General features: G+C 42.3%; 1 protein-coding gene across 6 annotated transcripts in view; it reads left to right on the forward strand.

Moving 5' to 3' along the window:
* The window catches only part of PNPLA6 (patatin like domain 6, lysophospholipase), a 119589-nt gene that overhangs the window by 31043 nt on the left and 67213 nt on the right, over positions 1 to 21333 (forward strand). For all 6 annotated transcript variants that reach the window (XM_087926010.1, XM_087926007.1, XM_087926011.1 and 3 more), the window contains 6 exons: positions 12500 to 12587; positions 12703 to 12785; positions 12916 to 13010; positions 14201 to 14341; positions 16726 to 16885; positions 17261 to 17341. In XM_087926010.1, the coding sequence (XP_087782136.1) occupies positions 12500 to 12587; positions 12703 to 12785; positions 12916 to 13010; positions 14201 to 14341; positions 16726 to 16885; positions 17261 to 17341 (648 nt within the window). The remainder of the gene's footprint in view (positions 1 to 12499; positions 12588 to 12702; positions 12786 to 12915; positions 13011 to 14200; positions 14342 to 16725; positions 16886 to 17260; positions 17342 to 21333) is intronic.

The following is a 21333-nucleotide window of genomic DNA, read 5'->3' on the forward strand; positions in this document are numbered from 1 at the left end:
TTCTGGTCGTCCGCATACATTTGATAAACACCAGTTTGCATACAGAAAAAATTAACAAATTAATTTCAGGTTTGATTTTTCTTCCTCCTCCTTGGTCCCTGCGCAGTTGGTTTGCTTTATTTGCTGTAAGAGGAGCGTTTTTTCGCCCCTCAGGGGGAAGAAACGGGGGCATAACAGCCTTTTCGCGCACCCCCCTTCTGCTCCCTGCCGTCGCTTTAAAGCCGTTCCTGCTCTCAAGCAGCGGCTTGTTATTGAGCTATTCGTTGCGCTCCGTTGTTCCTTCCCCCCTCTAATGCCTAAATTAGAAGGTGAGCTTTCCTCCCTTCTGCCCCTCGTTGTCTCTCTCTTGAAGCTGTTTTTTTTCCTTCGAGTTGGTTTTTTTCCGTTTCTGAGCTCTCGCGCCGGACTCCAGCCGCCATTTTGGGTGCCGCCTCGTGGCCAGCCGCCATTTTGTTTTTTCGCCAATTAAAAAAATCACTGCGGTGACTTTCGGAGACCCATAGCAGGACCGGCAGGCCTATTTAGTGCCTGTTTATCAATAAGGCATTGTGGCTCCTAGCCCTATTGCCTTTTATTAGTATTTGTTGGCTTTTCCTGCAGCCTGCTCAGAGACGAGGTTCAAGGCACCAATAGTACCTCCCATTTTGCCTGGGAGGCTGCCGTAGGAGGCCCATTCTTTCTGTTTCTTTTTTGGCCTCAGCGTTCATTTGGCTCATTGGCTAATTTGAATTTCTTGTTCCTTTTTCCTTAATTCTCAATTTTTTATTTCAATTTGGCATAATCCCTACAGTACTCTGGTTCTGTTAGACCTTATTGGTCTCATCCCTCTCAATAAATAATAATAATAATAATAATAATAATAATAATAATAATAATAATAATAATAATAATAATAATAATAATATAACAATAATAATAATACGATTAATTTTTTTTCCAAAAGGGGGACACGGTTCAACTATAGGATATCCGGCCTTGTTGTAGGTCAAACTCCTAGGTGTGCCAACCGCCTCTTTGATTATTATCATACCGTATTTTTCCTTTTTATTATGGCAGAGGACAACCCCAGAGGACCTTCTTTGAAGGCCAAATCAAAAACACACTATTTGCGCAGGCAGACCAAGGAGTCATCCAAAGCTTCTCAGAGAGACGCCTTAAGGCGCCACAAAGCCTTAGAAAAGGAATTTGATAAATGATCAAGGGACTCTCAATCTGTACCCCCAGTACCTACTCTTCCCACCCCTTCTACCTCTACTCAACCTTCCCCTCTGCCAGACCAGTTTTCTCTCTCCAGGCACAGTTCGCCCGCTCGGAGCCTCCAAGCCATCCGGACACCCGAGGCTACATTCACACCGACCGCTGCTGGCCTTCGACCAGAGGAACCATCCGCAGACCTTATTCCAGACAGGATTAGAGAATGGATGCAGCTGGCTATCCGCCAAGGGATTGCGGAAGGTCTCCAACAGATGGCCAGACCAGACCCTCAAACGATGGTTCCTGATGTTGAATCCATTTCTGGAAGATCTCTCCCCAGACCAGAACCTCACCATGGTCAGGTACTTCCCCAGAGGGAGATCCCCTTTCCAGAAGGGGAGGAGGAAGAGGAAACAGGCCTAGAACACTTCAGGGAAGAGGAAGAATCTGATAGGCGGTCCTTACACTACTCTGAACCTCTTTCAGAGGTGGAACCAATAGAAGGAGAAATGTCAGAGGACAAGGGTATTACTCCTGACCAGCCCGCCTTCGTAAGCTTGTTCAAACCCCATCTGTTCAAGTCTTTGTTGTTCAAGGCGAAAAACATTTCTGGCCTGATGGCTCAGTCACCCTCTGATACCTCTCCAGCAACCTCTGGAGTTCCAGAGGATTCTATTTTCAAACAACCGGTCGTGGAGGCCGAAGTTATCCCTACGCCACCCATTTTCTCCGACCTAGTAGTGAAGCAGTTGGCCTCAACGGGGGCACCCCCCCGCCCCCTCCAGTCAGGATAGAAAATTTTTTAATCTTGATGCGGAGTTCTCCTCCTTGTTAGACATTCCCGAGGTTGATGATCCCATAGTGGGGTTAGCGTCATCCTCTACCCCAACTGATGCTCTGGAAGCTCTAAAACCAGAGGACAAATGGGCCGAAATGGCGCTACGCCGGGCACATCAATCCAATGCTTGGGCCATTTGATCAGCCACGGCTGCATCCTTTTTTACTCGATCCTCCATTAGATGGCTCCGTTAGTTAAAGCAGCATGTCCCCCCATCGAACACCAGGGCACACCAGGATATTGCCAAGCTTACGGCTGCAGCGGAATTTGCGGCCGACGCTACCTTCCATTTCGTTAAATTTTCCTCCGGGGCTATCTCATCCCACGTTACAGCCTGTCGTCTGCTCTGGCTTAAGCATTGGCAGGCAGACATTAAAAACAAAGTTAAATTGGCTTCTGCTCCCATTTCGGGAGGCAAACTATTTGGTCCGGCCCTGGAACCTTTGTTAATGGAAAGCCGAAATAAAAAGAAATTTCTTCCGTCTCTTTTTCGCAGACCGGAACCCAGAGTGTCCCAGCCCTTTCGAAGGGGCTCCTTTCGTACCTCCTTTCAGACACCTTTCTCTCCCAGGTTTCAGAGAACCCCACCCTTTCGGCCAGCTTATCCTCAAGACCGATCCGACACGGGAGGCCAACTACAGGAGACCCTTCCGGGGCGCAGGAAGTAAATCATCCCGGCGCCCCAGATAAACCCTTAACTCCCTATCCCATTGGCGGGATCAAATATTTTGATCCTATCCCTCAAATATTTTGCCGACCAATGGGAATCATCTACATCTGATGCCTGGGTTAGGGACACCATCAAATTCGGCCTCTCCCTCGAATTTCAGTCCCCCCCACCGGAGCATTTTATGATATCCCCTCTTCCCAGGGATCGCACCAAGCGTGTTCTAATAGAGGCCGCTATCAAACATCTCATTGAAATCAAGGCCATTCAGCCCGTCCCACCCTTGCAACAAGGAAGGGGGTTTTACTTGCACCTCTTCATAGTTCTCAAACACTCTGGAGGTTGGAGACCCATTCTAGATTTGAAGAGGCTTAATCGTTACATTGTTCGGCATAAGTTTAAGATGCACACACTACAGTCTATTCTCCAGAGCACCAGGAAGGGAGACTGGCTCACTTCCATTGACCTTTCAGAGGCATACCTACACATCGCTATTCGGCCGTCCTATTTCAAATTTTTGCGATTTTGCTATAACAGTCAACACTTTCAATATGTGGCCCTTCCCTTTGGTTTGGCCTCGGCCCGAGGGCCTTTACCAAGGTTCTGGCAGCCTTAGCCACTCACCTTAGGAATTTCCCCATCCGCATTCACTGTTATCTGGATGACATTCTTATCCTGTCTCCTTCCAAACACCATGCAGAGAGGGACACCAGGACTACCCTCTCGGTTCTCCAGACCCATGGCCTCCTCGTGAATTGGGAAAAGAGCCAGCTCTCTCCATCCACTCGAATAGCACACCTAGGGACAGTGATTGACTCAGTTAAGGGAAGGGTCTTCCTTTCTCCTGAAAGATTTCTCAGCATCCAGAAATCAGTCAGGGAGATCAGACGAGCAAAAAAGGTGGCATTACTGGACTTGTCAAAATTGCTTGGCAAATTGGTTTCATGCATTTCCATTATTCCCTGGGCCCGTTTGCATACCAGATCCCTTCAGTGGTTCCTGCTGCCATATCAGCGATCCGGAAGAAGCAACTCAAGGACTGTGGTGAAGGTACCTCCACCTCGCATCCCTCCTCTGGTGGACCAGACCCGCCATCAACAAAGGACAGGGCACTTGGTCAGCAACCGAGCAACGGTGCAGTATAAACTGGCTGGAGCTTCACACAGTATACCTGGCCCTACACAGTTTCCTCCCCCAAGTGCGTGGACGTCACGTCCTGGTTCTGATGGACAACATCACAGCCAAGGTGCACATCAACAGACAGGGGGGCACACATTCCATTCGGCTCATGAGGGAGGCTGAGCGTCTCTGTCGCTGGGTGGAGACTAACCTCTTATCCATCAGGGCAGATCACATCTCGGGGGTCTCAAACATTCAGGCAGACTGGTTGAGCAGGACCACTGTAGACCAGTCAGAATGGCGCCTGCGCCCCTCAATGTTCAAGGAGGCATCAGCGATATTCGGCCACCCGCTGGTGGACCTATTCGCATCACCACTCAATGCCCAACTCCCAAGATTCTTCTCGAGGTACCCCGCTCAGGGGGCAGAGAATCACAATGCCCTACGGCAGTGGTCCCCAACCTTTTTTGTACCAGGGACCGGTTTCACGCAGAAACACTTTTTCAAGGACCGGTTAGGGTTATTTATTTATTTATTTATTTATTTATTAATTATTTTTCTTATTTTACTTACTATTACACTATAATATCAACTCATCAAAATGTAGAATCAGTGGGAGCTCTGGGCTTGTTTTCCTGCAACTAGATGGTTCCATCTGGGGGTGATGGGAGACAGTGACACTCGAACTGTACTCCTTATATCCAGTCTACTCTGTAGTCTTGTTTTTGTTGCTGTCAATGCAGAAAAGCCCTCCTCACAAAGATAAGAGGTTGAAAATGGAAGCAGGACTTTCAGTGCTTTTGTGGCAATGTCAGGATGTTCTGCTTTGACTTTACTCCAGAATGAAAAGAGATTTGAAGTTGTTTCAAACATGGATTGAAGGCCACCATCATTTGCGATTTCAAGTAGTTGTTCCTCTTCTTGTAGGGTTAAAGTTGATTCCCCTGGCTTCTTTACAAATGGGTTCCAGATCCATTCCTTCCCCAGCCTGGGGTCTTTTGCGGTGGGGAAGTAATGCTCAAACTCTTTTGAAAGCTGCAACAGGTGATCATGCACTAACTGGGTGAATGAAGGTCCAAACTCAGTCTCTTCCATAATCCCTGCTACTATGTGAAACATGTCAAATATCCCTGTGTTCACTCTCCGTCTCCATAACTGCAGTTTGGCTTTGAATGCTGCAACCTTATCTGCCAATTTGAAAACGGTTGTCATTTTCCCCTGAAGTGAGAGATTGAGTTCATTGAGCAGGTTAAAAATGTCACACAGGTAAGCAAGTTTCAAGACCCAATCAGAGTCACTGAAGTATGCTGCCAGTGGTGACTGTTTTTCCAAGAAAAATCTCTGCAGTGACTCTTAACTCAAAAACTCTTGCCAGTGATTTACCTCTTGAAAGCCATCTCACTTCTGTGTACAAGAGAAGTCGTCTGTGTTCTGCATCCATCTCTTCACAGAGCTGTTCGAACAGACGTGAATTCAGGGCATGTACTTTTATGTGGTTAATAATTTTTACCACAGCTTGCAAAACGCTGTTAAGCTCAGGTGGCATTTTTCGGCTTGCCAGCATTTCCCTATGGATGACACAGTGTGTGGACTCACATTCAGAGGCGACCTCCTTGATCCGCGTTGTCAGACCTGAAAGCCGCCAAGTCATTGCAGCCGCTCCATCCGTGCATACACCGACACAGTGCGACCAATTAAGCCTCCCAGATATGTACTCGTTCAAGGACATGAATAACTCTGCAGCTGTGGTGTTAGTTGGCAGAAATAGTGCACATAGCAAATCCTCATGTACATCCTCCTGAAAAATGTATCTCACAAAAACGAGCAATATTGCTTTGTTGTCAACATCTGTAGATTCATCCACCTGAATCGCGTACCATGGTGACTCATGAATCCTCTCAAGTAACTGTGCCTCGATGTCCTCTGCTATATCAATAATTCTTCTTGTTACAGTGCTCGCCGAAAGGGGGATGTTTTCAACCTTTTTCACTGCAGCCTCTCCGAATAGTTCACTGCAAATGTCCTTTGTAGCAGGCAAAATCAATTCTTCCCCAATAGTAAAGGGCTTCTTAGCTTTAGCAATGCGGTCCGTGACCAGGAATGGTGCTTTTAGCGTGGACACATTTATTGAAGTAGTGGCCTTCAATAATTGTTTCTGTCCTTCATTTTCCCGTTTTTTTCTTTCAAAATATTCTAAGGGCTTTTCTTTCAATGCTGGGTGTTTTGTCTCCAGGTGGTGGCGCAGCTTTGATGGTTTCATGCCTTCATTAGCAAGTCTGTCACCGCATATTACACAGAGTGGGTGGGGGGCTTGTGAATCACCTGTTGCAATGAACCCGAAACTCAGGTAGGAATCTTGGTATTTTCTTTTAAATGCCGCTTTCTTTTTGCAGGCAGTCTGTGACCCTTCTGCTGTCTCATCGTTGTCTCGTTTACCCTTTCCAAAAAAACTCTCCAGTGAACTCTGTTTCTGGCTCATTTTGCGAGGGCTAGCTTGCTAGATGAGATTAGGCAGATGAGAGCAAGAGGTGTAGAGTTGTAATTGCAGGAATGTTCTTATCTTGGATGGCAAACCAATGGGGAAAATGTATTAGAATCTTCCAGGGGCAATAACATAGACTTTAACTAGAGATAATTAATTGTATTAATTACTATGCTAAACAGTAATGAAAGCAGAAACCAAAAGTAACCAATGTTGGAGGATTACTAAAAATGTGTATAAATGCTAGACTAGACTCCAATAAAGTCATCATGATTCAGTTGATCATGATCAAACAAAAATATATTTTTGGCAACATATATGTTTTCTCCAAAAGCGTTTTGTAAGGTAGTAATCTGCAATTCAGATTTTACATTTAGGATGGGTTTGATCTCCCATATGGTCTTCAGCTTTCCACAATCTCAACAATTGTAAGGTGTGTGGGGAATTCAGAGAGTCCAAGTCCACACATTTTACTATATATATATAGTAGGGATTGCACTAAACATATGTAAATGCAAAGAAACCCTTTGCCTATCCAGTGTTTTCAACTCTAGCAATTTTAAGATTATGTGGACTTCAACTCCCAAAATTACCCAGACAGCATTCTGGACTTCTTAAAATTGAGAAACACTGCTCTTCACTTTAAAAATGTTAAACAGATAGCTACACTTTCCCACTCATCCCCACACATTCCCCTTCTTCCAAAATATCTACAGCCCAAATATTGTCTTCACCCAAGGAGCCCGGCCGGCCAGGCAAAGGGAAGGCAGCGAGGGCCCTGCTGGGCAGGGGTGGAAAAGCCGCTTGGCAAGGGGCCGGGGAAGCCTGCGGGCGGAGGACCAAGCGTCTGGACAGAAATTCGGCCGAGGCCATCAGATGGAGAGATGGCTGGTCTGTGGCTGCCCAGCTCCCATTTTCTGCCGCTCACCTGAGTGGCCTGTAGCCACGTGTCGGTAAGGCGATTGAAGAAGAGCCGCTTCCAAAGAGGGCGAGGGAGTTCGTGCAGGCTGGGATCGACGTAATGGCAGCAGCGTAGCCTCCCTTCATCAGAGCCTCGCAGAACTCCTGGCGTAAGCCCGGCGAATCAGGAGCCTCCTTCTTAGGGAGAGCAGCTTCTCCATGGCTACCATGTTTCCCTTTTCTCTAGCCACGCATGGCGTGGAGCTGACGTTTTTGGTCGAGCGAGACTGAGGGATGGGGTCAAAACCAGCGCTCGATCCAGCACATCGGAACAAGATGGCGCCGAAGCAAAGTAGGCGGCCCGGTCCCAAATGACCCGTGAACCGGTACCGGTCCGTGGACCGGTGGTTGGGGACCCCTGCCCTATGGCATCCCTGGCCCACAGGGCTCTTATACGCTTTCCCCCCACTACCATTAATCCCCAAAGTAATCCAAAAGCTGATTCACAAGAGGGCGGAACTTCTCCTGGTTACCCATACTGGCCCAGGAGACTGTGGTTCGCAGACCTTCACAACCTGTCAGTGGCCCCTCCCTGGAGGATCCCTCCAGACAGGATCTCGCTATCCCAGGGATCTCTTCAGCATCCAAATCCTCAGTGGCTTCAGTTAGCCGTCTGGAGGTTGAGCGGGACCGTTTAAGGAAAGAAAGCCTTTCCAATCAGGTCATTGATACCATTCTGGCAGCAAGACGGCCCTCAACCACCCGGATATATAATGCCACTTGGAGCATTTTCTGTAGATGGTGCCATAAATTGCTCATTGATCCACTCTCTCCATCTATCGCTCAAATATTAGCCTTCATGCAAGAGGGTCTAGATAAAGGTCTAGCCCCTACTACCTTGAGAAGACAGGTGGCAACTTTATCAACCGTCATCTCCTGTGACAATATTGGCTCGCTCTCACACCATCCTCGTATCCGAGCATTCCTTAGAGGGGCCACCAATTTACATCCCCCAGCGGTACACTGTTACCCAACCTGGGATCTTCATAGGGTCCTCATTTCACTTACCAAACCTCCCTTCGAACCCCTAAGGGAGACATCACTTCAATTCCTAACATTCAAGGTGGTGTTTCTTGTGGCAGTCACTTCAGCACGTCGGATATCTGAAATCGCAGCTCTGTCCGTTAGAAAGGACCTGCGTTTTTCACGCTGATCGGGTGGTCCTGCGACCAGACCCTTCCTTCCTACCCAAGGTTAACTCAGCCTTTCACAGATCGCAGGAACTCATTCTTCCTAACTTTTGTCCTAGACCCTCTCGAGAGAGGGAAAGACACCCTCGATGTCAGGCGTGCGCTTCGTATTTATATCAATCGCATTCAATCTTTCAGGAAGTTGGAATCATTATTCCTTTCATTCCAACCCAAGACGCTGGGTTTCAAAGTATCCCTGTCAACCATAGGCCGTTGGATCAGAGCGACAAACTCCAAGGCCTACTCAACACAAGCACTTCCTGTTCCCAGTGGAATAACTGCACATTCCACAAGGAGTGTGGCTACCTCAGCAGCTTGGGCTACTCAGGCATCGATAAACGACATCTGTCGAGCAGCCACCTGGTCGTCCCTGTCACCCTTCATTTGCCATTATAAGATCGATGTGTTTGCCTCAGCAGATGCGTCCTTTGGCAGACAAGTCCTACAACAAGTTGTCAGAGATCCAGAGGAGATTCCGACCCAGACGGAGTCCCTCCCGTAGGACAGGCCATGCTTTGGTATGTCCTACTCTGGATGCTCGGAGCAGCTCGAGGGAGAATGGGCGTTGGTGTTTACCTGATATGCCCTTTCTCGGAGAGCTGCGTAGAGCATCCAGCCCCACCCTATTTTATCCGTCTGGTGGGGAATCCTGTTTCGGCCAATGAATCAGTGAGTCAAGGAGTTAATGTTTATTACAGTAGTTAAGATGAGATGATAGTTTGTTTGTCTTCTCGTCTTCGTAAAACTGGGGAACGCTACGGAGGAAGTCATGTGGTGGAGGAGGAGCGTTCCTCAATTAAAGCTCAGCCTGTGAGTGCAGAGACTGGAGCACCTCCCACTCTGGATGCTCTACGCAGCTCACCGAGAAAGGGCGTATCAGGTAAGCACCAACGCCCAATCTGGCAGATGGTACAGAATAATAAAAACAAGGACAAATAGGCCGAAAAACAGCTTCTATCCCAGGGCAGTAGCTCTTTTGAATTCTGCTGTATAGTGCAGTGTTGGTGTGGTGTTGGGGGTTTCCGGTTCAATGTGTAGAGGGTGAAGGATGTGTGTTTGTGTTTATTTTCATGGTCATGGTCATGAAGTGCACTGAAGATGGTGTTTTATTTCATTGTACAAGGTGCAATGACAATAAACTAAACTAAACTAAACTAAAATATAGATTAGTTCCATTCAGGACTAAAAGTTGAGTGTGATTTATTAGCCAGTTACAAATCCATCTGGTGGTGATGCTGTCTATCCCACATTTTTCTAGCTGATCAAGAATTAGGTTGTGATCTACTTTGTCAAATGAAATTCAAATACACTATGTCCACAGCATTTTTCTTGTCCACTAGGTTAGTCACTTTGTCAAAGAATGAAATAATATTGGTTATAACTTTGCTTGCTTCTAGTTGCTAGATTATCCAAATCTGTTGCTAGATTATCTTTTCCGGAATCTTCTTAGTTATTGATGTCAGGCTGATTGGTCTATAGTTTCCTGGACCTGCTTTTTTCCTTTTTTGAAGATGGGAATTGATCAAGCTCTTTCCCAGTCCCCTGGTAGTATCTGGTGCTCTAGGACTGTGATGGCAAACCTATGGCATGTGTGCCGGATGTGGCATGCAAAGCCATCTCTCCAGGCATGACAGCTGTCACCTGTTTCTGTTCTGGGTTCTGGCATGTGCATGCATATCGGCCAGCTAATCTTCACACACATGGGAGCACCAGAAAAGAGAAGAGCAGCTCCCTGAGGTGCACATGCACACCAGCCAGCTGGTCTTCACACGCGCATGCGCACTAGAAACCAGAAGCCTAGGTGCCAGTGCACATTCACATGCTAAAAACCAGAAGCTCAGCTTCCCAGCACACGCATGCACCCTGGGGAACTGCTCTTCTGGTCTCCAGCACTCCTGCCGCATGTGCACGCATGCTCCCGTTTCAGCACTTGGTGCCGAAAAGGTTCACCAACACTGCTTTTCATTGAAAGATAGGGTTCAATCTGAGATCATGTCTGCCAGATCCTTCCAAACTCTGGGATATAATCCTTCAAGTTCTGGTGATTTGAACTGTTTAGAGTAGGCAGGTGTTATATTACCATTTTCTTGCTTATTTTAATTTGCATTCCTAGTCTGTGCTTATGGTTATGTTTTTGGTAGGTTGGGTTATATTTTCATTTTGCATGAAGACAGATGTAAAGAATGAATTAAGCTTCTTTGCTTTTTCTCTACTGCCCATTACTTTCTTGCCACCTTCTCCCAATTCCTTGCCACCTTCTCCTAATAGTAGTAATTGTTTTCTTGACTATTTTTCTTGGGTTTTTTATGTTGAAAGAAACTTTTTAAAATTATTCTTGACATTTGTTGTAAGTGTTACTTCATTCTGAGCTTTCACTTTCCTGACTTCATCTTTGCATATTTGGGCTTATTAGTTGGTATTCTGCCTTAGTTATGTGTCCCTCTTTCTATTTTTTTTTACTTATCCTTTTTGTCTTTCAGTTTATCAGAGAGAACTTTGTGCAACCATGTGGGTTTCTTCTTGGATTTCTTAATTTTCTTTTCTAGTGACATTGTGTGGGACTGAACTTTTATAATCATATTTTTCAAGGAATCTTCTCAAGCTCTCTCTACGTTTGTGAAAATCATCAGTTTTAAAGTCTAAAACACTGGATTGATTGTGTTCTATTGTTTGTGTTTACATTATATTGAATTCCACTCTCACCCCAAAATTCTGGCAACTTCAACCGCTATCATTTCTTCTCTTGGTAAAGGAAGGTCCAGTAGAGCTGTCCCTCTAGTTCCCTTCTCTACCTTTTGGATGACAATGTTGTTTGCTGGATTAGTCAGAAACTTGTTTGATCTCCCATTTGATGCAGAGTTTGTCTCCCAGTAATTAAAATTCCCCATTAGTACTGAGGTATGTTGATTGTGCACTGATTTTCAAACACAGATTCTGAGCTTATTTCATCTGCTGTGCAGGAATTGAATACAACTAAATTTGCTACCTTGGGCTGGAATTTTTGTATCTTTGGGATCACCGAATATGTTGAGCAATTGGAGTCTTTTTGAATGCAGTCTCCAAATTGTTCCATGACTAGAAACAATTTGCCCCGTGGTCCATTTTAATTACTATATTTTTCAGAGTATAAGATGCATTTTTTCCACCCTCAAAAGTGAGTGGAAATGTCTGTGCGTCTTATATAGCGAATGTTGCCGAATCCCCTCCCACCCTTCAGCCCCCCCACCCTTTAGCCTCTGCCTCCCAGCAATTTGCCTCTTTGCAGCAAACAGCAAACAGCCTGGTCAGCTTCAGCACAGCTTGATTTAGCACAAGCAGCTGATTGTCAGTCGGATCGGTCTCCCAATGATCAGCTGTTTCAGGCTGCAGGAATCACCATTGCCTATTGCCACCACTGTGCACCCCATTTTCAGCCTCCACACCCCATTTTTTGCCTCCACATGCCCTGTTTTCGGCCTCCACATGCCCCATTTTCCACCTGTTCCAATCCCCGCTGCCTGGAACAGGCTGAAAATGGGAGCTGAAAATGGGGCATGTGGGAGCTGAAAATGGGGGCATGTGGAGGCTGAAAACGGGACGTGGAGGCCAAAAATGGGGCATACAAAAGTGGCAATAGGCGGTGGTGATTCCTGCAGCCTGAAACAGCTGATCATCAAAAGGCTGACAATCAGTTGTTTGTGCTAATCAGGCTGTGCTGAAGTTGACCAGACTGTTTGCTGTTTGCTACAAGGAGGCAAATTGCTGGGAGGCAGAGGCAGATTTTTTTCTCTTGTTTTCCTCCCCAAAAGCTAGGTGCGTCTTATCCTCCAAAGAATATGGTAGTCTGTGATAAAAATCCTCTTTTTGTAATCTTTTGGTCAGGAAAGTATAAATTCAAATCCTGTTGGCTTCACAAGGTTGGAATCTGCTATGAAGAGAAGAGTCTCTTAATCTGGTTTCCACAAAGAATGATGGAGGCACCCTGAACATCTCTCTAATAAAACTGTTGTCTGTCATATTTCTGATAACTATAAACTTAATATCAATTGGAAATCAAATTTTCTCCACAGGTGTTGGGAGTTGTGATAGGAACTGGGCTTTCGGTATTGATTGTTTCTGCTTTGGTACTAGTATTGATCCACCGGTTTCATCTTCAAAGTAAGTTCTCTTTTGATGGTGAAGAGAAACCATGCCCCACGGGGTATCTTTTTATTTGGTTTTATTTGGTCCTATCCTGCTGGATTCCTAGTCTCCTTCTTTTACTTCTCTACAGAGGTTCAGGCTCAAGAGCAACCAAAATATCGATTTCGCAAGCGGGATAAAGTTTTGTTTTATGGACGGAAGATTATGCGTAAGGTAATAAAAAATCACAGTACCAAAATGAGCATGTAAATGGTATGCCGAACTACTTTGATAGGCACGCTGCATGATGCAGTCTCTAGGGAGCAGATTCTCTTTGTTAAACGCATCATTTTTTTTTTGGCAGGTTTCTCAATCTACATCCTCCCTTGTAGACACTTCCATGTCTGCTTCACGGCCACGAATGAAAAAGAAGCTCAAGATGCTAAATATTGCCAAAAAGTGAGCAGACAAGCCAGAAAGAGAAAAGTGTTTGACTGAATGAAGGGGTGTCTCCCAACAAGCTGATGGAATTTGGGAGATCTAGAACCATGATGTTTGAGTTTTGCCAGAAGGGGAACATTTGAATGAAGTCAATCTAGGTCAGACGCAGGATCTAATATCTTTAAATGTTCTAAAAAAATACTGGAGTACTTCCCAGGGAACCTGCATTCTGAAATAATATGTACAATAGGAATATTTTATGATACTCATCTGGCTCCCAATGTTTCAAAACTATGCCAAATTCCCAGTTATGAAAATAAACAATTATTCCTGTGCTTTTTTATTAACATTTTAAAGGAAACTATTTTTCACTTCTCCAACCTAATACAAATATACAAATAAATGTGTGTGCTTAGGGTAGGCTGTTCTGGATATTTATCTGAATCACTTTTTGTTCTGCCAGTTAGGAAGAAATGCAACAATGAGGGCTAAAAATGAGGGTTAGGGAAAGAAAAAAGAATGGTAGATAAGGGAGACTAGGAATGTGGAAGTGCAGTAGGGAAATTGCTCAAGTTCTTTGTGGTAGCTGGATGCAATCTTCATGCTAGTAATATAAGATGTGCTATTTCTAAACTTAGGCCTCCTGATGAAAAGCTGGTACAGTGTCATAGAGCTCAGGCCAAAATGGAAAGAAGATCCTTGTAACCAGGGGTGGGATTCTACCGGTTCTGTCCACTTCTGTAGAACCAGTTGCTCTGAAAAGCAACGAACAGCATACATAGAACCAGTTTTATGTTTGCTGCTGTTTTGGCCCACCTGCCCGCCCGGGCTCTTAGCTGACCTTTATTTCCTGTGTTTTCAACTGCAGCTGCTTTGCGTGACACAGCTGCGGTTGAAAAAGCATGAAAAAAATGCTTTTTCAATTGCTGCGCACCTGCGCGCAGAGCTGCTCAGCAGTACAGGTAGCTAGATGATGATATACATGTGCGCACAGCATGCATCACGCAAAATGTAAAATCACCGAACTGGTAGTTACACGGTCGGATCCCACCCCTGCTTATAACATTATTTTGGTTGCTTGGGAGAAGGACAAAGGAAAGAGTGACTTGTGGTCTCTCCTGGTAGAAACATCTCTGTTCTCTTCCAAGAGGGAACTGGCTAATTGACTGTCTGAAGAAATCTCAGGGTTGTTTTTTTTCTGTGCTCAGAATCCTGCGTATCAAGAAGGAGCTGCCAATCCTTCAGCTGAAGGAACCACCCCCATCTGTTCTGGAAGCTGATCTCACAGAGTTTGATGTGGCCAACTCTCATCTCCCCTCTGAAGTACTCTACATGTTAAAGAATGTGCGGTGTGTATATATATGTAGGTATACTAGCTGAGGTTGAGGCTTGGATGGAAGTTATTAGAAACTGAAGTGCCTTGATAGCTGGCACTATGCAAAACAATCTGGTTTGATATCTTCCAGATATGATATAACTCTATTCTTTATAATCTAACATTTCTTTAGATTATCTTGAGGAAGGGTCAATTAGAAAAACACAATTTCGCATGTTGACCAAAATGGTATTGCTAAATTAGTCTTTTCCATAAAGTAGGGCTGTCAAACTCCCAGTCCACGGGCCAGATGTGTCACACACTGGCCAAGTCCACACCCAGTTTAGTGAAGGGGAGAAAAGTCCCGGTACATCACGTGATATTGCCATGACAACATGAATTTGACACCCCTGCCATAAAGTAACTATCACCACAAAGATTCTCTGCTGTAGGATCTCAAAGCATGTAGTGAGATTGCTGTTATTCTCACCATTTTTGTGTTATTTATCCTATTGCCTGGAGATCCCAAGGACTGGATGGGTTTTTTAGTTACTACTTTATAATAATAAAAAATGCATGGCCAATTTGTGGATGGGGAGCACTGAACAAAAAATTCTTGATGTATTAAAAAGAATGGTAGGTATCTTCTGACTCCTTGCTTGGAGAATAATTGATCCCTCCTGTCTAGAATCAGGTGTCATGGCTTGTATTTCTTCTATCCAAGCTTCATGAGCTGACAGCCTGATATTAGCAATGAGGAGGGGAGGGGAGAGGGAAAGAAGAAAGGGAGGGGGGGATGGAAGCCCAGCTGAGCCATGTCAAAGCACTGTCAACTATTGATGTGCAGAGCTGGGAATCAACTACCTGTTTCCTAAATAATATAGCACCTAATTGGACTTTTACAGAGGTGGGGGTGGAGCTTCAGTAAAGTGTAACTCTTGGCAAAAATAAACAGCAGTTTTTCTTTGCTAGATGACTTAGTGGGACAGTTGACATCAGGTTTTCTCTAGACTAGATGAACAGAACTTGCACAAGGCACCAATTTCATCCTTAAAACTTCCATTCCCTCTTCCCAAAGAGTCTCAGTGTCACCTACTTATTGGGTGGCCCTCAATAAGTCAGTTAAAATGTGGTGCAGCTCTTAAGTCCACATAGCTTTTGAGTTCTCACTGGCAGATTTTCAAGATTAGGTTTGAAGCTAATTTCATTAATATTTAATCCCAAAGTAAATCTATATATATATAAAAGTGAAATGCCACTCATGCATCACCACAAAATCTCCACAACCTTAAAGCCTACAAACTTGAAATTTGGCATGTATGTTCCTCTTGGCTTCTAGGTGCTCACTAAGAAAGGATTTTTCGAAATGATCATCAGAGCATTAGTATTTCGTATATTATTATTAATATATTAATATATTATTATTATTAATATTAATATATTATTATTATTAATATAATATATATTATTAATGCACTCTGATGTTAAGGAGTTCTACTCCCCTTCCCCACCTGAAAATAAATCTCTTCCAAATGCAAAACACAAGTAGAGGAGTTGAGTTTCAGTTTCAGTTTCACAGCAGCAACCAGCTTTAGTACAGAACAGTTAAGCTAAGTCATGCCCAGGCTCCTTGCTGTCTCCTTCTTGCTCACACAGCAAATATTGTTATAGTTTCCATGTTTCAGTTTCCAAACAGCCCTCAAATCTCTCACACACTGACAGGACGCTAGCCAGATGAATACCGATGGATGCTGGTAGGCAGAGGCACAATTTTTTCCTTTATTTTCCTCTCCAAAAACTAAGCCCGATCACATAGTTTCATAACGAAGCACGGGTATAGAGCTAGTTAACCATTTTTTCTAGAATTAGTTTCCGTGGCATAAGGGAAAAAAGAAGAAAAAGCAAGAAAAAGGAGGAATACAAATGTGCCACTACTAGGAATCTCAAGTACAACTCAAACTTGAGAAGGATTGCTTTTGGGAATTAGTTCCACAATTGAGTTTGCCCAGTTTTATGGACAAGGCTGAAACAATTTGTAATACTTTTATTTGGCCTTTTATCACAGTTGCTGGCACTAAATAGAGTTAAATAAGATATGATAGCAAGGCTACATAACGTAAAGGAAGAAAGGAAGGATGCAATAATGTTCCCTTCAAAGCTTTATGTACTACCTTTGCATCAAATGGTCTCCAACACTGCTTCCAGTAAAATTCAACACTTAAAAAGACTACTACCGTTTTAATGGTGCATGATTACATGCACCTCCCTTATTATGGTTATTCTTCTGGGTTTTGTGTCCTGTCTAGAGAACCTAGTCCACTGTCCCCAAGAAGCATATTGGGATTGTGTGGTTGATAAAGTTCAGTGTTTAATATGGTGGGATTATTGTTGAAATTGTGCCCTGATATTTCCCTGTAGGGTGCTAGGCCATTTTGAGAAACCCTTATTCCTGGAATTGTGTAAACACATGACTTTTCAACAATGCCAGCAAGGCGAATATGTCTTTCGCCCAGGTCAGCCTGATACCAGCATTTATGTGGTCCAGGATGGAAAATTGGAGCTGTTCCTCTCTGAACAGGTAGGAGGAGATGGGCAAACCTTGAAAAGGACTGCAGTACACAGTGATATGCTATGCCAGCCACAAGGCCAATCTGGTCTGGTGTTTCTTCCAGTGAGAGCTGCTGAAATGAATATTGCTTACAAGATGACTTCTCTCATTCATTTCCATTTATTTGTCTATATTTGTGTCAGAATCACCCATAAAACTAACCAAAGAGTGCTTCTGGAGTGAAAGGATTTGTCCAGGGCCATTCAATTGTCAAAAGCAACGCAGTCATTGGGGAGGCTCCTTTCACGTCCCCTACCTTTGCTCAAAAGCCTTTATTTAAAAGCCTGATAAGGGAAAGAACCATGGCTAGCTTCTCACAGCTGTTTGTGTGTGTATGTAATTCAGGATGGGAAAGAGACTCTTGTGAAGGAGGTGTTCCCAGGGGACAGTGTGCACAGTCTTCTCAGCATCCTGGATGTCATCACAGTAAGTACTGTCTATTTACAACCACCATTCTCATAACTGCTTAAGCTGTTGATCTCATTTTTTTTCTTTTTTTACAATGTTAATTTTGTTCTACTTCTGCTTTCTTTTCATTCCTTTTATTTCTTTATCTTCTCTAATATTCCTATTCAACTTCCAATGTTAACACAAACAGCAGGAGCGACAGTGGGCAACCTTGCCTTGTCCCTTTTCTTATATCTAGAGATTCTGTTAGTTCCCCATTTACCATAACAGTTTGTTCATAATATATAATTTCAATGGCTTGAATGAATTTTTTACCAAAGCCCATTTGTTCCAACTGCAGTAACATAAATCGCCAACTCACATTGTCGAAGGCTTTTTGTGCGTCTAAAAACATCAAAGCCATTTGCTTCTCAGGATGTGCCTCGTAATATTCCAGAGTATCCAAAATAATTCTCACATTGTCTTTGATTTGTCTCTTTGGCAGGAATCCATTTTTATCAATATGGATAAGGTTATTTAAGTATCTTTTTAGTCTTTCTGCCAAGATTGAAGCAAAGTTTTTATAGTCTGAATTTAATAGGGATATAGGTGTGTAATTTTTAACTTGCTGTAGGTCTGTATCCTCCTTCGGTATAAGTGTAATGTATGCTTCTGTCCATGTTTGGGGTATTTTTTTCTTTAACATAACTTCGTTCATAACTTCTAATAGGTGAAGATTCAGTATTTCCTGAAAGGTCTTGTAAAATTCCTCTGGTAAGCCATCTGGACCTGGTGCTTTTCCAACATTCTGTTTTTTTAAAGCTTCTGTTAATTCCATCATTGTTATATTCTCTTCTAGCATTGTTTCAATATCTTTAGGTATCTGAGGTAAGCTCGCTTTCTGTAAATATTGCTTAACTTTTTCTTCTTGAATATTCTCTTGAAAATACAATTTCCCATAGTAATCTTGCATAATTTTTTCCTTCTCCTCATTTCCATAACGTGTATGTCCTTCTTCATTTATTAGTTGGCTAATCCTTCTTGATTCTCTCTCCTTTCTCAATTTATAGGCTAGCCATCTGCCTGGTTTATTTGCATCTTCAAAGTAATTCTGTTTAGCGTTTTTAATTTTTTGTGCTAGTTCCTCTTTTTCCATTCGTCCCATTTTATGTTTAATTATATCCATTTTATTTTTAATGTCTTTTTTTTGTGGGGACTTCTGTAAGTCTTTTTCCAGTTTTTTATAATCATCCTGTGGGATTTTGAAAGTCTTTTTCTGTTTTATATTTCTTTTCCTTGTATAGTCTATTATCAAGCCTCTTGTGTAGGCCTTCATCGTGTCCCAGAGATTCTGTAGAGATGTATCCTCTTTTCTATTTTATTTCAAGAAGAAAGGAAGTTCTTTCTCATTTTCTGTTTAAAGTCTTTTTCTTTTAATATCATATTATTTAAGGTCCATCTGGATCTCATCTTGTATCCTCTCCAAGTAACTGTCACTGAGTTATGATCTGCCCAAGTGCTTGTTTCTATTTCGATCTCTCATATTAGCCAGTAGTTCTGCTGACATCCATATCATGTCTATTCTAGACCACGAAGCATGTCTGTTTGAGTAAAAGGTGTATTGCTTACTCTCCACGTTTCTCTCTCCAAGCATCTTTTAAGTTGAATTCTTCTGTTATTTGAAAGAAGGATTTTGGGAATATCTTTCTAGCTTTCTTTGTTGATTTCTGCATTTCGTAATCCAACCAATCATTAACTATTCCATTAAGATCTCCCATCATACAAATATTAACATAGTCCAATTCAGTTATTTTCATATGTAATTTCCTGTAAAATTCTTCTTGGTTATCATTGGGAGCATAAATTGCAATTAAAAGTGTTTTAACATTATTGTCCATTATTTCCACCATCAAAATCCTTCCATCATCATCTGTATAAATTCTGCCAAAATTGTGTCTTTAATATATAAAACCACACCTCTTTTTTTAGATTGTGCCAGCGATGTAAATAATTTCCCTAATTTTTGTTTGTTTGTATATATTCATGTTGTTTTTTAATATGTATTTCTCGTAAGCAAATTAAATTTCAATTTGTCTAGTTTATGAAATACTTTCCTTCTTTTAATAGCCAAATTATGTCCCTTTATGTTAATCGTAATCAATTTTCTTTCATCCATGTTAGGCTTTGTGAGGGGTTTTTATTGCTCTAGTAGGTCTTAATTCTCGTTGCTCTCTGGGTACACCACCTACTGCACCTTCTTCTTTCTCTTTTTCAATTACTGCTATACACTCCTCTTGGAATTCAATTAGTGACTCTTCTTTTCTAGCTTCTTCCTCTTTTCCTCTAAAATATTCTAAGTAGAATAGCTCAGCTTTTTCAACTGTGTCAATTCTGTGTCTTTGTTCCTGCCAGGTGAACAAGAGGCCATCAGCCATCTGTAATTTACTCCTCTTTTAAGTAACTCTTTAGTCAAAAATAAATATTCTCTAAATATTCTTTATCTTTGTACTAAGGTTTTCTCTCTTGCAACCTGTAGTATATGTGTCTTAATAATCTTTTTAGTGAATCTAATATGAACTTCTCTTGGTAGTCTGTTTCTCATTGCATATCTTGTATATACATGGAACACTTCATCCATCCCATCCATCATCTTCTCTTTGGTTATCTCTAATGCTTCTGCCAGTATTTCTGTCATTATTTCAGCAAGATTTTCACCTTTTCCTTCTTCTACATTTTGAAATCTTAGGTAGAATTCTGATCTGTCTACTTCCCATCCTAATGGTTCGCATCTGCACTTCTCAATATCACTCAATCAAGTGTCAATATCTCCAATTTTCTTGTCCCTTTGTATATCTTCTTCAATTTTCTTAATTCTGTCCTCATATTTCATCATCATCTGTTGAATGTTCTCTACTTTCTCAAATGCCTTTGCTCAATATTCTCAGCTCTTTGCTCAATATTCTCTATTCTCTTTTCAATCTTCTGGATTCCTTGCATAATCATCTGTAATGTCACTTCCTTCTCTTTTTCCTGTTGTAAAATTGTCTGTATTGACTGTTGTCCTCCAGATGGTGAAGAGGCTATTGGTATTGAGGAAGCTGGTACTGTTGTCTTTCTGCTCATCTTGTGTTTACCTGTAGAGAGGAAGAGAGAAAAAGGAAAAAAGAAAAAAGAAAGAAAAAAGGAGTACAGGCACGCAGTTGCCACTCAAAAAAAAAAAGGAAAAAAGAAAAATCTTCAGGCACTTGTTTACCTTAATCCAATTATTTCTCTTAATAAAAAAGAGAAAAGGAAGAAAATAAAAAAGTAAAAAAAATATAAATAAATAAAAAATTACGTTCTAGTTTCTGGAATAGAAGGTTAAAATCCAAACTGGGGGGCGGGGGGTAGAAAAGGAGATGGAAAATAATCAAGAGTTAAACCAGCTGCTGCCACTAAGTATCCAAGGCTCTTTAATAAATTAAACTCAATGTTTCTAGCTCCAGTATTTTAAAGGTCACTTCAATCTTCTTTCTTTCAACTTCAGCTCAAAGCTCTAATTATTTAGTTTCACAGATGATCACCAGTATAAACAATCTACCATGTTCATCCCGCTATCTTTTCCATTGCAAAGCTCAGAGTCCTTGAGTATAGCAAATACATAAACAAACTGAGAAAGAAATAAACAATATGTCCAAGCCTCTAATAGGCAATGCTACTTTTTCCCCCTTCACTTTCACTCCCCCCTCTTGTATCCAATACCAGAAACAAAAAGAGAAAATGGAATCCTTCCTTTAAAAAAAAAAAAACATAGCTCAAATCCAAAAGAAGAGTCTTAATCAAAACAGACTTTCAAAAAATTATTAAAAAAATAAAAAAATAAAAACGAGGATGAAAATTTAAAAGAAACCAGTCCAGTTTAAAGTTCAATAACTTTACCAAATTCAAAGTTCCAATAAAAAAGGGAAAAAGAGAAAAAACTTTCACTCTAACTAGTTTAATTTCATCGCTTAAACTCTTTCCTCTTGACATTTAATTTCACTTTAAATCTT

This window comes from Pseudonaja textilis, chromosome 2, assembly GCF_049901715.1.
Source record: "Pseudonaja textilis isolate UNSWEBS1 chromosome 2, rPseTex1.2, whole genome shotgun sequence".
In the NCBI taxonomy this organism is placed as follows: Eukaryota; Metazoa; Chordata; class Lepidosauria; order Squamata; family Elapidae; genus Pseudonaja; species Pseudonaja textilis.